The sequence below is a fragment of the Cupressus sempervirens genome, chromosome 11, assembly GCF_028749045.1.
Source record: "Cupressus sempervirens isolate cs-2001-9-10 chromosome 11, ASM2874904v1, whole genome shotgun sequence".
NCBI classification, from domain to species: Eukaryota; Viridiplantae; Streptophyta; class Pinopsida; order Cupressales; family Cupressaceae; genus Cupressus; species Cupressus sempervirens.
The window spans coordinates 835,619,627-835,639,603 of record NC_143128.1 but is presented as its reverse complement, the minus strand read 5'-3'; the positions used below and the strand labels follow the sequence as shown (position 1 = coordinate 835,639,603).

General features: G+C 37.6%; 1 protein-coding gene across 1 annotated transcript in view; it reads right to left on the bottom strand.

Annotated features, from left to right (window-relative positions):
• The window catches only part of LOC149532155 (putative sodium/metabolite cotransporter BASS5, chloroplastic), a 286,531-nt gene extending 273,091 nt beyond the window's left edge, over window positions 1-13,440 (bottom strand). Inside the window, exons 1-3 of the mRNA XM_089811207.1 lie at window positions 13,140-13,440; window positions 12,990-13,055; window positions 12,799-12,887 (exon numbers count right to left, since the gene is read on the bottom strand). Coding sequence (XP_089667333.1) covers window positions 12,799-12,887; window positions 12,990-13,055; window positions 13,140-13,236 — 252 coding nt within the window. The 5' untranslated portion in view covers window positions 13,237-13,440. The remainder of the gene's footprint in view (window positions 1-12,798; window positions 12,888-12,989; window positions 13,056-13,139) is intronic.
• Window positions 13,441-19,977: the final 6,537 nt, after the last annotated feature.

Genomic DNA, 19,977 nt, shown 5'->3' with positions numbered 1-19,977 from the left:
CTAACTTAGTTATCAGCAATCTTCTCTTTGTATTACCATATGGATTGCTATGGATTGCCGTCAATAAAAAACGTACAAATCTTTACAAAATGCTTACAATCTTCCAAACTCCTTCAGTACTAATCTCCAATAGGTAATGCCAACACCATATTGTCACACAAGTCTTACAATGGTGTAGAGGGTCCTCGGATCCATGCTATGTAAATTTGGGGAGCTTTTGCTTCTTCGTGGTGTTCATCATCTTTCTTGCTCAATTGGCACTTAATATCTCAGACCATAATGGAATGTCTCTTTCTCATTGTTCCTGTGCTCCACTTGCCCTCTCAACCATGGGCGAGCTCTCTACACGTCCACATGTGTTGTCCACACTTTGGTCACATCCCTCGTGCTTGTACTCCCTCCCCAAAGTTTTTGGTTTTGGCCCCCCCACCCTTGAGTACTCTTATATGAATAAATTTTCAATGCCCAATAGAGCATTCTCAAATAATTCAGCTACCTCACTCTCAATGTTTCTCTCTACGTTGTCTTCGTCGCATGCAGAGTGCACAAACGGATCACTTTGAGTGGAGTACTCTAAGTCTTCTCATCCATCTTTGCTTGTATGGACTAATCATTTGCTTGGTCAGCAAGATCCTCTCCTACCTCATCGAGGAGTCATAGGTTTTTGGCAATCTCCTCCCACTTATGCCACGTACGTTGTGTCCTACCTTCCCTGTAGATTGGCTCTCACCTCTACTTTAGCTTCTATTGATACTACAACTTTTGCTCCATGGTAGGCTTTGAGACTCCTTGACAATTCTTTGTAATCGTTGTAGCCTTTCAATCTAATCCCTGATTTGGAGAGATCTCATCAACAATTCTTTTTATCTCTCTCCTTGTACTTCTTCTTTTTTCTTTGCTTAGCAGAAGAGGCATTAATTGATGGAATTGTTGGAGGTACAACATTTGTTTGTATCATGCTCTTCCTCCTCCCTTTGGTTCCTTTCCTTGCACCATCATAGCATCTATTGTTGGTATTGCTCTCATCGCATCTCCTTGTGTCATTCTTGTAATTCAATCAAATCGTGAATCAGCAACCTTATAAGACTTCCCAAAAGTTCATAGAGTACAATTTGCACCATGAGTTTGACACATACTGTGTCTGCAAGGACCAATCTCTCTCAAACCTCCCTCTACATGCATTGATTGAGCAAAACTTCCCACATGTGCACCAAGTTCATTAATTGCTCCTCTTGGGTTTCTTTCCCATTATCCTCAATGTCATTGTAAGTCACTACCACTGTGTTGCCCCACTTTTACACCTTGTCCCAATTTTACAAAGTGGAGTAGATCATAGTCTTGTGTGGTCTGGTCAAGTCAATAGGTCTTTGCCCTCTTAGGTGAGGAGCTTCTTCATCGGGTTTTCACCTGTAGCCTTCCTCCGTATCACATATGAGCCGGGTGGGTTGTTCCTTGACTATTATAAGTCGGAGGGGTAGTTTAGATCCTTACTCGATGAAGATTCTCGAATTGTACTGCATCATGTGACTTGCCTTCAATATAGCCCACTTTGAGTTAAGAAAATCAAGTCGGCGGGAAATTGGGTTCTAGCTTCTCCTCGGCGGATTTCGCACCCCGAAGGCCTTTTTCCGCAGATCTCAGTATATACAGTAAAGGAATTCAACTGGAGCGAAATAGTTCATGTTTCTAAGAAATCTTTCGTATGTTGTCGCGATCCTACCACCGGAATCAATTATAACTTAATGGAATGATCAAAAGGTAGATGTGCGGAAAATGAAGAAAGGGCTTCTCCTCGGCGGGTTTCGAAATCCTAAGTGAGATTTCCGCAAAAGCACTATTAGAAGGGAAAGTTGACATATGGGTCCCACCTTCTGGCGAAGCTACTTGGAGATTTTCCGAAAAGGAGCTTTCCGAAGAGATAATATAAGACGGTGGGCCCTACCTTTTGGCGAAGCCGCTTGGAGATTTTCCGAAAAGGGTTGAAACGAAGTGACTTAAATAAAGAGAAGGCAGTGGCGGAAAAACAGAAATCGACTTCTCCATTGCGGGTTTTCTACCCTCAGAGGCGATTTTCCGCATCAGATGAGAAGACGCAACTGTAAGCATGGTAAGTATTCAGATTGATTGCAGATGGTTTTCAGAGGGGAATTGAGAGCAGATCATCCAAATTCACCAGTTATTTCAGAGAGAATTGACATATGCGGATTTTGCCCGAAGGAGTACTCCGTTTTCATTTTTCCGCGGGTTGCTAAACGAGAGGTAAGGCTGTAATTAATGAAAGTTACCGTTGAAATCAACGGGAATAGTGAAAAGACAAGGTTAAATCCGTTAGAAATTCTTACCTTCACTAACCCAACGGATTCAATCATAAATTCGCTCGTGTGGCACGATTTATGAAATTAAACGGGCAAATCTGAAGTTTTCTATAAAGGGGAATGTAACAGATTTTCAAACTCCCGCTTTACTGTCGAATTGTTAAAATTGCTTAGTATATGCAATAATTCCCGAGTTTGCTGAGTTTGTTTTCTGTTGCATCACTATTATTCATCCGCATATCCATTATTATCCTTCAAGCAATATGGCAGCGAGATTTGCAGGTTTCGATAGCATGGGTGGCATCAAGTCCGCATGGTCGACCATAACGGACACTTCACTCCGTTTCTACGACATGCAGGACTTTCAGAGGAGATTGAAAACGAAACCTATCCACCCTATCACGGAGAGACTCAGAGGAAGCGGATTGGTGGAAGCAGCTGGCTTCCCAGTAGCAGTTCAAGCCCCGGAGTTGATTCTCGAATGCATCAACAACTACAACCCGGACACCAAGCAAATCCTCTTGCCTGATCAATCAGTTTTGATTTCAATCGACAGGAAAGCAGTGGTGAATTGTCTGAGAATTCCGGAGAGAGAAGAATTCTCTGACCTAACCATGGGTGGAGCTATGTCGGAGTTCTCCTTGAAGAAGATGATCTGGAGGAAAGAAATAATGAGCTCTTGGTTTCAGAAGCCAAGAGGAGCCAAGAGTAAGGTCCCTAAAACCCTCTTCGGTACTGACCTCAAACCAGAGATTGTGGACATCCTGGTCCTGTTGCATCGGCTCAAAGGTGAGGTAGAAGCTTTTAATTTTATGGAGCAATGTTTCTTTCTAGTGCAAGTTATCTGCTCAGATACTCAGTATATAGATTGGGCGCATGAGGTGAGTGAGCATCTTGCTAGAGCTCTCGCCGCAGCTAAGTTTTATAATTCTTTCTATATGTCGTCCTTTTTGATATACATGTTGGCTTCTCTTCAGTTATGGCCAGGACTTCCCAGAATTGAGGAATTTCCTGAAGATGTTAAAAGTTATGAGTTTTATCCATGCTTACAGTTGCAAAACAGTTATGCAGATTATGTCAGAGTGAATGACGCCTTTACTATGAGAATTTGCAGGGAACTTCAAGGATGTCCGGAGCGGAGATTCAGTCCTGAAGCGATGGCGGCAATCAGTCAATTTGGCTGTTATTTCATCCAGTTCTCATCCTTTTCTTATTTGCGTCTTGCAACATTTGATGGTTTCCCAATGAAGCTGCCCAGATACCCAGACGACATGATCGTGCTCGTAGAGATCGTGAGACAAGCCGTCCAGGTGAACGTGCTGAGCGCCAGTATGCGGAAGAAAGGGTATGAATTCCCCATAAGAGTCGGAGCTTATAGCTGCGAGGCCAGACCGGATGCAAAGAACATCCTCAAGGCGTTTGAAAGCAAATACAAGCTGGAAGAGTATGAGGTAGTCAGGCCCATGTTCGATCCCAATGGTTATGCCCGAGATGTGCTCCAAATTGGGAGCGTGATCAAACATGTGACTACCATGGAAGACTACTGGGCGGACTGTAAAGACGAGCTGGAGAGCCGTGATCGGGCATTTGCAAGATTCACTGTGGAGCAGGTAAAAATGTATGGCGTCAATCTAGACGTGGAAGGAATCAAAGATGACGGCCAAAATATGTATAGTCATACATATTTGACCAAGTTGCGGAACACGCCTGTCAGTTCCGAACCATACTTCAATGTCGAGGAAGATTTCGATGTTATGATGGCGAAAATCATCAAGCGGACTGGAAAATGGGTAGAATGGACAGCTAAGAAAGGTCGGAGCAGAAGTAAAGCCACTCAAGCTTCACCAGCCACAGCTACCCCTGCTTCATCACAGAGCGCTACTCCCAGTACCACAACTTCAGCTGCACAAGGACTAGCTCAGTCCGCCGGAGGAGGAGATCAACCCCCAGAGAAGAACATTCCGATAGTACCAACATGCCAAGGCGGATCGTTGCCAGTCATCGGAACTCAGGCTGCAGCAGAGGAAAAGGAGGCCGAAGAGCCAAAGGATGGATCCACTTCTCCAATCCCTTTTTCTCTTTCCACTCCACCCCCATCTCCTCAGCTCGCCCCAAGTTCACCATCTCATCATAGCCCTACTCCAGCCATAAGTGCCCCGTCCTTGAAGCCTACTGGCTCCTCTATTCAAATTGTAGAGATCAAGGATGATCAAAGTAGTAGCACTGAACCTGAAGAAGAAAAGGAGATCCCTAGTTCCTCTCGACTTCTCTCTCGAGACCAGAGGAACCCATTCTCTGCGACTACTGCTGCAGTGACTCAAGTAAAGAGGAAGATGTTCACCATTGAGTCTTTGGGAACGGCCTCTAAGATAATTAGCACAGAGTCTTGGCTTGAAGACACCCTGGAGAAGAAGAGGAAGAGGAAAGATGACAGCACTCCTGCGAAAGATATAGTGTCTCAAGCAGTTCATTCAGGATCGATGATGGTGAAGGCCAAGAAGCAGAGAACCCTATCCATACTAGGGCATGATACAGAAACAGGGCACCTAACCATGGAGGTGGCGAAATCAAACAGAGTGGGAAAAATTGAAGATTTGACTCCAGCAGACTTCACTCTGCATTCCATCGATCTCGGAGAAGCCAGGCATGACACTAAAGTGGGCCTATGGAAATCAAGTAACGAAGTAATAGAGGAGCAGCTGGAGAACCTCAAGGTATCAAAGATTAAGATGAAAGCTGAGATCGAAGAACTAAGAAAATTCATCCGACAGTTAGTTGTCCCATTGGCAACTATTACCGGTTTACCCGCTACAGAGGATCCTTCGGCAGAAGAAGTGCAGGCCTTCATATCACAGCTGCAGAAAGATAGGCACTTCGGTCAGATTGGGAAAGAGTGGATCGAAAAGCTTAATACTGATGGAATCGCCCTCATTGGTCAAATCGGCAATGTGCTCATCCGATTAGAAGCAGAAAAGGGCAATATTACTGCCAATAGTAATATTCTGGCGGGAGAAGAGGCGAAATGCACAGAATCCATTTCTCTTCTGAATATGATCATCCAGATGAAAGCCAAGGATGCAATTGAAGCAAAGATTCTGAAGAAAGGAGATGAACCATTGAATGAATGGATCAGAAGCATGCAATTCAAGCGGGAAATGATCCAGGAAGCCGAGAAAGGGCTTAGAGAAACAGGGGATAAAGTAAAGAAGGCCCAAGAGAAAGCTTTTGAGCTCATGCGAGGATTGCACACTGAATCACAAACCAGTGGGCAAGGGAAGTCCTTCATCGACATTGATATGATGAAAAACAACTTCTCCACGCATTTGAGCAATCTGTCTGGGATAGCTTCAAGCAGCCAAAACACAGTGTCAGAACTACAAACACTTAGCGGATGCGTGCACGTGGTAGCTGAGGAAGCAGTGAATCAGCAGAATCAAGCCAAAGAATTTACTCAAGAACATGCAAGGTGGCTATTGAGATTCACAAATGTACACGTACCAAGCTATGATGAATTAACCCCAATCATAGCGGCTGCTAAAGCATATAAGGCGAAAACTGAAAAGGGGAAGAAGCCTAAATGATTCAAAATTCCCCCTTTTGTTTTCTATTCCATTAATCTTAGGATTTTGTAAATGTGTAGATATGATAAGTTGGCATCTCGCCATTTGTCATCTTGAGAAGATGAGCCGATTTAAATTCCATTGTAACGGTCATCTCTCTCACCCTATATGTAAGATTTTGAATGATTAATAAAGGGTCGGCAAATTTTTGGTGTGAATCCGGTTGCAGAGACAATTGAATTTGTGCCATTTCTTTACTGTCCTTTTCTTTTCATTTGTGTATGAGATACTTCTTCGATATTGGATGGAAATGGTTTAGTGAACAGAGTTTCATTTCGTTGTTTCTATTTAATTGAACTAGTGAACCGATCAGAGTATTGGAGCTAGTAGTGGGAAATATCTCGGTTAGTGTTTTGTTCTCCATATGCATTCCCTTATATTTCAGTCATCTGCATTAGATCTTATATTACATTGTTGCGTGTCGGAAATCATGAGATCGTGAAGATCCGAACGCAGTAGCACTAACTAATCATCTCATATTGCATTCGCGGTCCATATCTTGCATTTCATTCTGTTGTGTTGCGGGAGCCATAAGATTGTGGGTGCCATATACATAACATCCTAACATTTAGATTCCTGCCTGAGTTTCACTTGTCTGGGTGAGACTTGGTTTCCTCTCCTGCTCTCGGGTTAAGAGCATACCCCGCATTAGTTTTAGGAATCAAACATAATTCATCGAATATCATTCATAATAGGGAGCTGTACCTACAAATTTAGAGATAAGCCAGTTAACAAGAAAACGGCTTTTCAACTGTTGCAAACAGATTTTGTTTATTGTTCGGGCATCAAGAGTCATATTGACAGAAGAAATTAAAAAGAACGAATCTGTTTACCAACACACTGTTATTCAAACGTATGGTCCATTACTCCGTCATCTCGCCTATTGCCTCTCCTCTAGATCTCTAGGTTCAATTAGTTGGCAATGCCAAAATGTTTAGTCCCTTCAAGGTATGTATTTAATACACAAAGCAAACAAAAATATAACCAGAATGTAGATAACATAGCAACTTAGATCAATCACATAGCACAAGATATTGGCAAAATGATATATCCATTGTTTACATCTAACATACATTTAATGCTAGCTTGTTCGTGGTACCATTTCATGATATAAAGCACTCAACAGTTGGTTAAGCGTGTCAAACATCGATTCTTGACAACTACCCTAGAACTTATTTGTCATTACATTGTCTTTTACCTAACAAAACACGATTTATTAAAATTGGCAAAATTGTCACCAACAAGGATTTTTATTGAAAAGTACATGCAATAATGTGTAACTCTTTGTGTGTTTGTGGTAATCGGCCATGGTAGGGATAATAAGGGAATACAAGAGGCAGAAATTACTATGAGGTCCTCTTCTAGGTCCACCACCTCATTGTGATGACAGACTGTTCCATGAGGCCAAGGGGGTGCAATGAGTGCCCTGCCCTTGGGCTTAGAAGGGAAGAACGCTTCAAACACCCTATTGTAGCTTCCACAAATGCATACCTCAATTGACCATTATGTTAAGAAACTATAATCATGAGGATAAGAGTGGCAATGCAAGAGGGCAACGGTTATGGGATTGCTCACTAAGTACACCCCCTCATATGGATGGCAAAGGGCCACACAATGGCCACAAGGGATGACATTTGCTCTTGGACCTAGGGTAGAGGATTGTTTCTAATATGCCCCTTATCCTAGCTTTCCTATGGTTGAATTCCATCAATAAATTAAATATATTTCTATAACTTAATTAATGTCCCTACCTCTAGTAGGAAGGATCTATGTTATTAATGCCTCTAAAAAGGAAGATCTATTTTGTGGATTATGTTTCAATGATTTCCTAACATGAAGGATCTCCACTGAATACATGGATGTTACTAATTCTATTTTATTTCTTGTTCTACTTGGAATTTGTGATTTAGGGCGAAACTTAAAGCATTTACAAAATGGGGCATTATAGATTGTACCTACTTGTCTTTTAGGTCTTGTTTCCCTCTCTCGCAGGTTTCTCATAGTGGCTTGGTCTCGTGACTATTCAGTCTTTTGTCAATGTCACCTTGCACAAGTGTTGGGTGAATATTTTGTAGTCAACTTAAGTCAACCAATTACAAACTAAGTTGACTAAAGATAACAATTGTAGATAAATTAGTAATAAGCTATATATGTGAATTGAGAAGACCATGTTATCCTGGTTATTATTCCCGTTTATGAGAATGCAAAGTTGCTTAGACACCAAACTTAAGAGTTTCCCTCAAGGTTTTATAGATCCAAGCCCTTAAGCCTTTCTTGGACATGTCCACAAGGCGTTCGAAGTCGTTGATATATATCCTGTCTTGGGACTGACCAATTGGCTGGATTTACACAGGCCTCTCCCTTATTACATTTATGCTCTTCTTCTCAAACCTAAAAATAATAACTAGACTTGAGCATGTATGTTTAAAATAGTGCTCTGATATTTCTTAAATGTATTGTTTAAATAGGCAAACTGTTCACACCAGTCAAATAGATGCATAAATCCCTGACTTATGATCTGAAAGTTTTCCTTACTTGCCCGATGCTATTGGTTGTATAGGGATCTAGCTATATTTAATATGCAGTTGAAGACAATGTCTAATTAATTTCCCTTTCTTATATTTCTTCCACAATGCCACTGCAGTGTGGAATGTTCTGTAGATATTCTGTGGTGAATTCTCAGATATTATTATGTTGTTTTTCCCAAAATTCCTCTATTATATTCTATATTCCCGCATTGACTGAGTTTGAGCTTAACTTTTATCTCTTCCAAACCAAAGAGGTGGCAGCTTTTGGAGTTGAAAAATCATTTCCTTTCATCACAGTCCTTCTCTCCTCAAAATTGCTTGTCCTCGAGCAATATTAATTTTTATACAAGTCTTTTGTGAGTCACAACTCTGTTATTAATCTGTAAATTCATACTTGAGTCTTCTTATTCTTAGAATAATTAGATATAGAATCACATAGATTTGAAAGTATGAAATATATGAATATATGAAGACACAAAGCATAATGAAGAATACACTTTAACGCATGAAGATGCGAAGCATACACAAAGAATACACGTTAATGCATAAAGATGTGAAGCATACACAAAGAATACACTTATGCATGAAGACACAAGCATACACGAAGTATACACATTATACATGCATCTTGTTAGATTTCTTCCTATTAAAATAAAGGTGTCTTTCTATCCATAACATTTACAATTTTTTTTTTTACTTCAATATTTTCTCAAGTACACATGTATATATTTCTAGATTCTTGTTTATCTATTAGAATGATTCCTTGTTTTGTCATTTTACCCAACAGGATGGCAAGATCATGCTCTGATACCATTTGTAGTGTCCCCGTGTAAGTTTAAGTAATTATGTATAATTACACTTATATTTAATGTACTTAAATTGAGTTATATTAACTTAACTCATGCTATAAAGATAACAATTATAGATAACTTGGTAATAAGCTATATATGTGAATTGAGAAGACCATGCTATCCTGCTCATTATTCTCGTTCGTGAGAATGTTGAAATGCAATAAGTTGTGATATTGCTATCGGAATTTAATTGTGTAGTTTTTTGAGTCAAACTCGTTGACTCGTGTTTCATGAGTAGTGATTCACAAGAATCCATCTCTCATGACAATAAATGGAACAGTTCGCACTCATTGGATCTAGGTGATGCTCATAGAGATGAAGCATCGGGACTTCCCAGGTGGTCATCCATCCCAGATCCAATGAGTGCTAACTGTTCCATGGATTCTTGTGAATCAACTCATGAAACATGAGAGAATGAGTTTGACTCAAAAAACTACACAATTAAATCCTGATAGCAATATCACAATTTGACTTGCTGCGGAAAAATATCTCCTACTTATCATGCAATAAGTTGCTTAGACACCACACTCAATGGTTTCCCTCAAGGTTTTTATAAATCCAACCCCTTAAGCCTTTCTTGGACATGTCCGCAAGGCACTCGGGGTCATTGATCTTTATCCTGTCTTGGGATTGACCGATTGGCGGGATTTACACAGGTCTCTCCCTTATTGCATTTATGACATCCTTCTCAAACTTAGTAACTAGACTTGAGCATGTTTGTTTAAAATAGTGCTCTGATATTTCTTAAATTTATTATTTAAATAGGCAGTTCATACCAGTCACATAGATGCATAAATCCCTGACTTATGATCTGAAAATTTTCCTTACTTGCCCGATGCTACTGGTTGTATAGGGATCTGACTGTATTCAATATGTAGATGCAAACAATGTGTAATTAATTTCCCTTTCTTATATTTCTTCCATGGTGCCATTGCTGTGTGGAGTATTCTGTAAATATTCTATGATGAATTCTCAAATGTTATTTTGTTGATCTTACCAAAATTCCTCTATTATATTCTATATTCCTCCATTGATTGTGTTTGAACTCAACCTTTATATCTTCCAAACCAAGAGGTGGTAGCTTTTCGAGTTGAAAAGTCATTTCCTTTCATTATATTTGGTTCTTTCATTAAATATATTCTAATTTTATTATTATATTATTCAATCCTATTTTCAAATAGGGGACATCACAATGAGGACATTGAGGATTCTGGTTGAGATACCATTGCCAGCATAAGCACTATCTACATCTGGGATGGAGGTCAAGTCATAGCCAGTTGTGCAGAGGGAGGAGACACAGCCACAATTGACTTCTAGAGCTAGACCCCCTACCACTCCATTAGTTTTTACTAGAGCTGCTTGGAAGGGGAAGAGGACGATGTAGACTAATTTGATATTGTACTTGTATTTGCTTACAGTTTTACAAAGACAATTTTCTATTTTTAGTTTGCTTCAGAGTTCAAACTATCTGACTATGGCTGCCAGCAATCAGCATTTCACATGAGGATGCGATTTTGTACCCTATTTGCATTTACATATATCTAGAATCAGCTTGTTAGATTTGTTTACTCATTTATTGAATCGTTAGATGCATCTCCTCATTGAATTTTGCAGAACAAAATGCATTTCTAATTTAATTAATGCAATTTTTTAAGTTGCCGATTTATCTCCAATATTTCCCACTATTTGTTTTGCCCTCAGCGATAAGTTGCCTATGACAATATTTTGAACTATTGATCAGCCAACATTACAGATGTCCTTAAGGCCAATAAAAGGAGAAAGGTCGACTTTTATTAATTTCTAGTTCCCAGGTTTAATATTAAAGAAGATGGTGACATTATTTGCTGGAAAAAACTGTGATCTGTTATATTCATTTGTAGCCGCAAGAAATGCATCCCCCTTTATTCAGTGAGAAAGAAATTGCAATGGGACAGACATAAAGATCAGTCCGACCAGACATGATGAATTCAGAGAAGACGTGCCATACCTAAACTACAGCTTTCTTGCAATAACAATTCAGCCAAGGAGGGTAGTAGAAACAATTACAGAGGGGTTCAGATAAGAAAACAATGCCAAAACTATGGTTTTCTTACAAATGACATATTCAGCAAAGAAGCTACTAAAAACAATTGCTGAGGGGTTCAGATAAGCCCAAGAATGCTTATTGCCACATGCTCAGAGAGGCGCCACTTAGAAAGTTTGAACAGAATATGAAGGAAGACCAAAATTTACTTTTAGGAAAGCTAAGCCTAAAATTGCAGCAATTTTACTACTGTTATACAAGAGAAATATAGACAGTGGCAACAAAATATTTGAATCACTTTCATGTATATAAATTGTTTTGTTTATGCACTTTTCATAGATGTTATGGTAGGTTAAGCTATCTGTGTCCAAAACGAAGTCATTTTCACCGCATACTTTCTGCAGTGCATATGGTAGCATTTCTTTCCAGCCACAGCAAAACGTCAAAAGCAAATAAACAATCGATGCACACATTAATAGTTCCTATCTAAAGCATGGATAACTTGGCCCACAGATCATCATTCAAGAGTTTTTCCCCTAGTTATGAATTCGTGAACTATAATTTTTAGCACCTTTTCTCTAACACAGAAGCATTAGTATTATGTAAGTAGAATTCGAAATAAGTTTTAAAAGTATGATTCAGGTTAATTCAAGGGCACAAGTCTTGTTTACGAGATACCATTAGCATTCGGTATAATAGCCATATCAAAGTTAAAGCATTAGTATTATGTAAGTAGAATTCGAAATAAGTTTAAGAAGTATGATTCAGGTTAATTCAAGGGCACAAGTCTTGTTTACGAGATACCATTAGCATTCGGTATAATAGCCATATCAAAGTTAAAATCAGCTTTATTAAGGTGCCTGTTTTCCTTGAAATTTCTATTATAGTTTCAATCTACACTCCCACAAAGCCCGAACCTGTGAAAGGCTGATGAATCAGTGCAGAGGTGCCCAATAGTACTGAAGAGAGGTTCCAGTTTTGAGTTCTAACCGAGCCATGCCTTCCAACATGGCATCAGATCTAGGCAGCAAGGTCCAATCCACATTATAACAAAACCAGACCCTCCCAATAGGAGGCCCTAATTTCAAGCTGCTTCAATTCTTCTAAAATAAGAACTTATTGCCCTTGATTATCCGAAAAAACACCTTATATTATGTTTGTGATATTGAATGTCAAATTGTCTACAACTCGTTGAACACAATGCGATTTCCCTAATCACTTAATTCTTTATCAATACAAGCCTAAAGCATAACACACACGCTATTAAGAATTACAACTCTGCAGAGGATTGAAACTGAAAAGGAGGTCATGGAACTATATGCAGAGCTGTACATTTTGTCTGCTAATATAAGGAATGACACATTATATGCATTGTATTTTGCCACGATAACGGTACTGAAATAAGGTGTATATTGGGCCTCATATAGGCATTGCATAAATGCTTAAAGAGGTCAAACCTACCTTTGAAATCGAGAGATCCTCTTCCTTTTGCTCCCATTCACTAGCTCCGATTTCCTGATTTTGACATTTAATGGACTTTTCATATGTATCTACAGAATTAAAGCCATTGGAGTTATCAGTTACATTCACAACGAAGCAATTTCGTAACGCAAAATTAAGATCCAGAGAAAAAGCGGGGTAAATCATTCTACCTTGGCAAACCAAAAGAGGTGATCTGAGATTTACTAAAGACGGCTTGGATTTCCATGCCGAAGAGTCTATAGTGACAAATAAGGACTCGTCAACTTAACCGTTTGAGAATATTAGGAATTCAAATAAACAGGTAATGAATTTTCACTTACGTCTGGATTTGAAATCGAGGGAGTGTCGGGGAAGATAAAGAGGAAGACATAAAATCTGAGGACTTCTGGGTATTTGGAAACGGAGTTGGGTATTCATGGAATTAATTTTAAATCAAACAAGGCGAAGCCAATAGGGACTTCGAAGGATCCGACCGCGCTATGACAAATTGTAGTTGAATTATCATACAGTCAGTATGGAATTTTAACCCTGTCCCATCTATACAGAAGTCCAGAATGTTTGGAAGTCCCATCTATAGCGATTAAATATTTATTCGTTAGGGAATTGCAGTTTGCAAAACGCACGTTTAAAAAGGCTCCCAGCAGCCCTCCCGCAAGGTTGCACAATACGAGTGCAAGAAATATTTGGGATTTGGGATTTGAAATTTAAAAATCATTCTCTATCTCTTTTTTTTTTAAGAGACTCGGAAATGGATGATTCATTTTAATAATGTTGTTAAAGATTAAAACAGTTTCTTTATGGAACTTTAAGTTATTTGAAAAAAATTTATCAGTTTTCAACAAGTTTGTTGTTATGTTTAGTTGTATTTTTTCAAAAAGAAATATCTAAATTGTTTGCTTCTAAAATATTGTCAAAAGGAGGAGATGTCATTGTATGTTAGGTATTCTATGATAAAATGTTATTCTATTTCCACCACTCTCATGTTGCAAAAAGACATATTCTCTCTTCCCATTCTTCCTCTAGTATCATCCATCTAGTTCTTTCACTCTTCAAATGATGAGAAATTGTCCTAATTGTTGAAAATATAGAAGGAGTAACTAAGAGGGGGGGTGAATCAGTTACCACTAAAACATATCTCAGATCCCTTAGATGTCATCAATAAAACTGATTGTTGTTGTTATTTGGTATACACAGAAAATGTTGTAACTCGGTAAATGCAGAGTGTGATTTACTTTTAATTGATCTCAAAATATTAACAGTGATTAATTTGCAAGCATAAGAGAAATAACATGAACACATGAGACACCAGGATTTAACGTGGAAACCCAATATGGGAAAAACCACCAATGTAACTAGTTACTATTTTCACTCTTCTGAAGTGAGCCTTGTTAGGAGCCAACCCAGTTAAAAGTTACAAAACACACTGTTAGGTGTGACCTTGTTAGAGAATTTAATCACCCTGTAAGGAGTGGCCTTGCAAGAGGTCTTAAAACAATTCAATGGAACTGTCACCTTGTTAGAGGATTTACAACTGGCTGTTAAACAAACTCTGTTAAGAGATTTTAGATCACTGCTACAATAGTAAGAAAGTAACAATAAAATGACCTGATTGTGATGCAACTGAATTGCTAATTACAAATCTCTATTATGCTTCATACTTGATCCTTCTTGATCGAATAACACTTTTATGCTCCACAAGGATACTTGCTTGTCCTTTAAGGTCGCTCTTACTTTTTCTTTCTCAATTCAATCAACATACTTACACACACTAAAAATCTCAACTTGACCTTTCATTTATATCATTCAAATTGTCAAGTCGGCTCAATTACAAATTACAATAACCAATAATCATCACCATAGTCGGCTATAACCAATACTTAAAATAATTAAGCTTCACATGCCAAAATAATAAAATCCTTTATTAGCCAACCTTGCTTGGTAAACACAGGTTCTGAGACAATTTCCTATGTTAACCAATAGAAGCTTGGTTAACACTGCGAACTTGCAAAAATCCTTTGGCAACCGAGTGAACTCGGTGAACGCTAACTCTATCCAACTTTCCTTTGCTAACCATGAGAACTCAGTTAACACTGATTCCTTGCAAAATTCCTTCGATGTCTGAGTGAGCTCGGTAGACAGTGTCTTCGCAAAGTAATCTTTTAGGAATGCTCGGTAGACAAGAAAAATTATCTTGTTGACCAAGTGGGCTCGATAAGCACTAACTAACAATTGATATGACATTTGTGTAATATCAAAGACAACACACAATTAGACAATTGTATCCAAGAATCTCCCTCTTTGGCATTGATGGCAACACAACATGTCATAGCACAATAAAATTTGAAAACAAGACTTTCTCTAATAGAAAGTTTCTTCCTCTTAGATTTTTACCAAAAACTTCTTCTCTTTCATGCAGTAATCTCCCTCTATGAAAGAATTACATAACCTCTAACAAATTTCAAAAAGATATGACAATAATCTTCTCCCTCTTTCACAACACATGCCAAAGACAACACATACCAAATTAGTATCAATGTACCTTGAGTACTGATTCATATGCAATATTCCCTTGACTATGTTGCATCAACTGATTGATTTTCAACTTGGTTTCTATTGATGCATCACTAAAACTTTATTTAGTGAGCTTCGGATAGGGGATGACCCCTAACTTGCCTCTTAGATACTGGAATGCATCCTTAGGTAATGGCTTGGTGAATATGTCTGCAATCTGTTCCTTTGTGTGAACATATTCCAATCTAATTTCTATATCTTGCACCAATTCTCTGACAAAATGATATTTTATAGCAATGTACTTAGTTTTGGAATGCATCACTGGGTTCTTTGATATGTTAATTGCATTGGTGTTATCACAATACATGACAACTAGTTCTTTGATCTCAACTTTCATGCCTTCCAACAACTATTTAAACCAAGCAATATTAGAACAGTTCACTGCTTCTACTATAGATTGGGATGTGCAGTTTTGCTTTTTGCTTGTCCAAGATACCAACATTTTACCAAGAAAGAATGCTCCACCACTTGTACTCTTTCTATCATCAAGATTTCCTACCCAATCAGCATCAGTGAATACTTTTAGGTCTAAATTTCCTCCAAGTTTGTACCATAAACCATAGTTTTCAACACCTTTCAGATATCTCAAAATTCTTTTGATTGCCATCATATGATTTTCTCTAGGTTTAGCGAAGAATCTTGCCACTATCCCAACTACTAAAGCAATATTAAGCCTTGTATGAACTATATACTGTAATTTTTCAATCATTGATCTATATAAGGTCTGATCTACCTCTTTTAAATCATCTTTGGTAAGCTTTAGTCTAGTACAGATGGGGGTTCCAACTGGTTTAGAATCTTCCATTCCAAATTTCTTGAGTATCTCTTTGATATACTTAGATTGAGTAATGTAGATACCATTCTTGCTATGTTGTATCTGTAGTCCAACAAAGAATTTTATTTCACCAAATATGGACATTTCAAACTCTTTGTTCATTTGATCTAAAAATTATTTGCATAGATCATCATTCCTTATAAATAGAGTGTCATCCACAAATATTTCTACCAATAGAATCTTGTTATTTGGTCCTTTCTTGATATACAAACTACTATTATCATTAGTTCTTTGAAAACCAATCTGTATAAGGTAGTTGTATAACCTTTCATACCATGTTCTAGAAGCTTGTTTTAGACCATACAGTGCTTTATGTAATTTGCAGACCATGTCCTTTTTGTTTGGATCAACAAAACCTTCTAGTTGTTCAATGTAGACTTCTTCATCAAGTATACCATTGAGAAATGCAGATTTAACATCCATCTTATATACTTTAAATCCTCCATGAGCAGCATACGCAAGTAGAGTCCTAACACCTTCTAATCTTACTACAGGAGCAAAAGTCTCACCATAATCAATTCCTTCTTCTTGAGAATATCCTTTACACACCAGTATTGCTTTGTTTATTAATACTTGTCCATCTTTATTTAGCTTATTTTTGAATACCCATTTTGTTCCAAACACATTTTTATCTTTAGGCCTAGGAACAAGGGTCCAAGTTTTGTTCTTCTCTATTTGCTCTATCTCTTCATTCATAGCCTCAATCCAACTTTCATTTTTCAATGCATCTATAACATTTTTAGGTTCAATATTAGCAAATAAACATGTACCTTTTAGCTTAGTTCTTGTCATAGTACCTTCTAATTTATTTTCAATAATCTGATCAGGTGCATGATGCCTTCTGACATACTTAGCCAATATAGGTTCTTTGCCTTTTGAATGAATTGTACTATCTTCATTTTGAATTTCAACTTCTTGCTCTGGTTTCTCAGACTTGGTAGGCATTGGTTTGGTAGCTTCAAAATGTGACTCAGGTCCTTGTGACTTGGTTTGAATTTCTTGCAACTCGATAACTAAGGAAGACTCGAGAATATAAATCTCCTTATTGATAGATGTGTCTGACAATGTATCAGGTTCAATCTAAACAAATCTTCTATAATCTTTTGGTTCCTTTTTGCTTTCTTCTTCAGTCCTTTCTGCAAACTCATCAATTCTCACATGTGCACTTTCTATGATTTTATGAGTAGACAAATTCAAACATCTATATGCCTTACTTTTGCAAGAATATTCTAAGAATATACCTTCATCACCCTTCACATCAAACTTGCCTTTTCTAGATTCTTTCAAGATATAACATTTACTTCCAAATACTTTTAGGCAACTTATATTAGGTTTGTAACTATACCATAGTTCATAGGGAGTTTTATATGAGTCCTTCAACTGTACCCGATTCAAAGTATGAACTGTAATACTGATAGCTTCCTTCCAGTATTTGATAGCAACATTCTTTTCAATCATTAGAGTCCTTGCACAATCCATGATAGATCTGTTTCTTCTTTTAGCTATTCCATTTTGCTTGGGAGTACCAGGGCTGATACATGTCTTTTGATTACTCTTTTAATGCAAAAATTATTGAATTCACTGGAGATTAATTCACCACCTCTGTCTGATATTAAGCACTTCAATCTTTTCCCTATTTCCTCCTCTATTATTGCTAGATACCATTTGAATTTCTCAACATGCTTCCAACTTTTCTCTAAGATACATAACAGTCATCATTCTTGAATAGTCATCAACAAAAAAAATAATGAATTTTTCTCCACTGTAGCTTTCTATTCCAATGGGTCCACATAGGTCAGTATGCACAATTTCCAAGACATCTTTAAACTGCTAGTTTTTTCTCTTAAAACTAATCTTTCCCATTTTGTCAATCTGACAATTTTTGCATAAACCAATGTCTAGTTTCTTCAAACTAGAAATACCTCTTACTTTTCTGAATTTTCTTATCTTGACCATATTATCAAAGTTTACATGACATAATCATCTATGCCATAACCAACTTTCTTCCATTTGAGTAATGAAACATGAACAATCACCAAGATCAAGATAAAATAGGTTACCTCTTGTTTGTTTGCATGATCCAATTAGATTACCTTTGTCATTCAACAATATTGCCTTACCATGCATTAATTCCACCTTGAATCCAATGTTGATCAGTTGTGCCACACTTAGCAAATTATGTTTTAGTCTTTCAACCCAATAGGCATTGTCACATACAAGTTCTTTGGTTAATGAGATTCAACCTTTCCCTTTTATGCAACAAGGTTCATTGTTTCCAAACCTTACACTACCACCATCATAGTCTTCAAAGTGTTCAAACTTTGTTTTGTCTCCAGTCATATGATGTGAACATCCACTATCTATGATCCATGTGTCATTCTTACTAACATGAGAGATAAGTGTCATCTTATCTTCTTCTTCATCAAATTCATCTTTGACAACAATGTATATTATTCCATCTTCACTGTTATCAGAATCTTTAGCCATAAAACAAGTCTCCTTACCTTTGTCCTTGAATGATTCGTGATTTTTGAAATCCTTCTTGTCATTGCACTTGTGACTTTTCTTTTCATCCTTGCTTTCTCTATTTGGGCACCTAGCAACAATATGACCAATTTCTTCACATGAAAAATATATCATGTGAACTTTTACTTTATATTTTCCTTTGCCTCTAGAATATTTCCTTTCAAGTAAAGCTTCAAAAATTTAAGATCACTATCAGAACTTTCCTTTGATTCTTCTTCACTTTCTGACTAAATGTCCTTTATTTTCTTGCCTTTCTCCTTAAGTGAAAGTTTGGCCTCAAATGCAAATTCAATATTATTGGAAGCTGGAACATAATTGTCATAGTTGTCTAGCTCAAAAGTTGTCAATCTTCCAAGGTATCCAAAGTTATCTTGTGATTTGGTTCACACCTCTTTTCTTGAATAACAGATACTCTAATTGCATAGATAGGAAGCAATGTTCTGAGAACTTTACTTACAACAGTTTCATCCTTGAATTCTCTTCCAGATGCTCTGATTGCACTGACACTAGCTTTGATTCTTTCCACATACTTGGCAACATTTTTATCTTCTCTCATTCTCATTTGATCAAACTGTCCTCGAAGGGTTTCTGCTTTGGCTCTCCTCACATTGTCATCACCACCATAAATGTCCTTTAGCTTGTTCCACATATCAAAAGCAATTTTGCAATCCTTGATTTCATCAAATTCATCATAGTTAAGAGCAGATGCAATATCAATCATTATGGTGTTATGGTTCTTTTTCTCAGCAATATCTCCAACATATAATGTACTAGTAGGAGTCGTGTATTCTTCATCAAGGTATTTTAAGCCTGAATCACTAATGGAAGCCAGATGAAGTCTCATGAGTCCCTACCATGTTGAAAAGTTGTCTCTATTAAGCTTTGGAATCTCTCTCTGGTAAGACCTCCTAATCTTTAGCTTAGGTCTTTGAAACCTTCCCTGCAAGCACCAAAAAGCTCTGATACCAATTGTTGGAAATATAGAAGGAGTAACTGAGAGGGGGGGTGAATCAGTTACCACTAAAATATATTCCAGATCCCTTAGATGTCATCAATAAAACTGATTGTTTTTGTTATTTGGTATACACAAAAAATGTTGTAACTCAGTAAATGCAGAGTGTGATTTACTTTTAACCGATCTTAAAACATTAACAATGATTAGTTTGCAAGCATAAGAGAAATAACATGAACACATGAGACACCAGGATTTAAGGTGAAAACCCAAT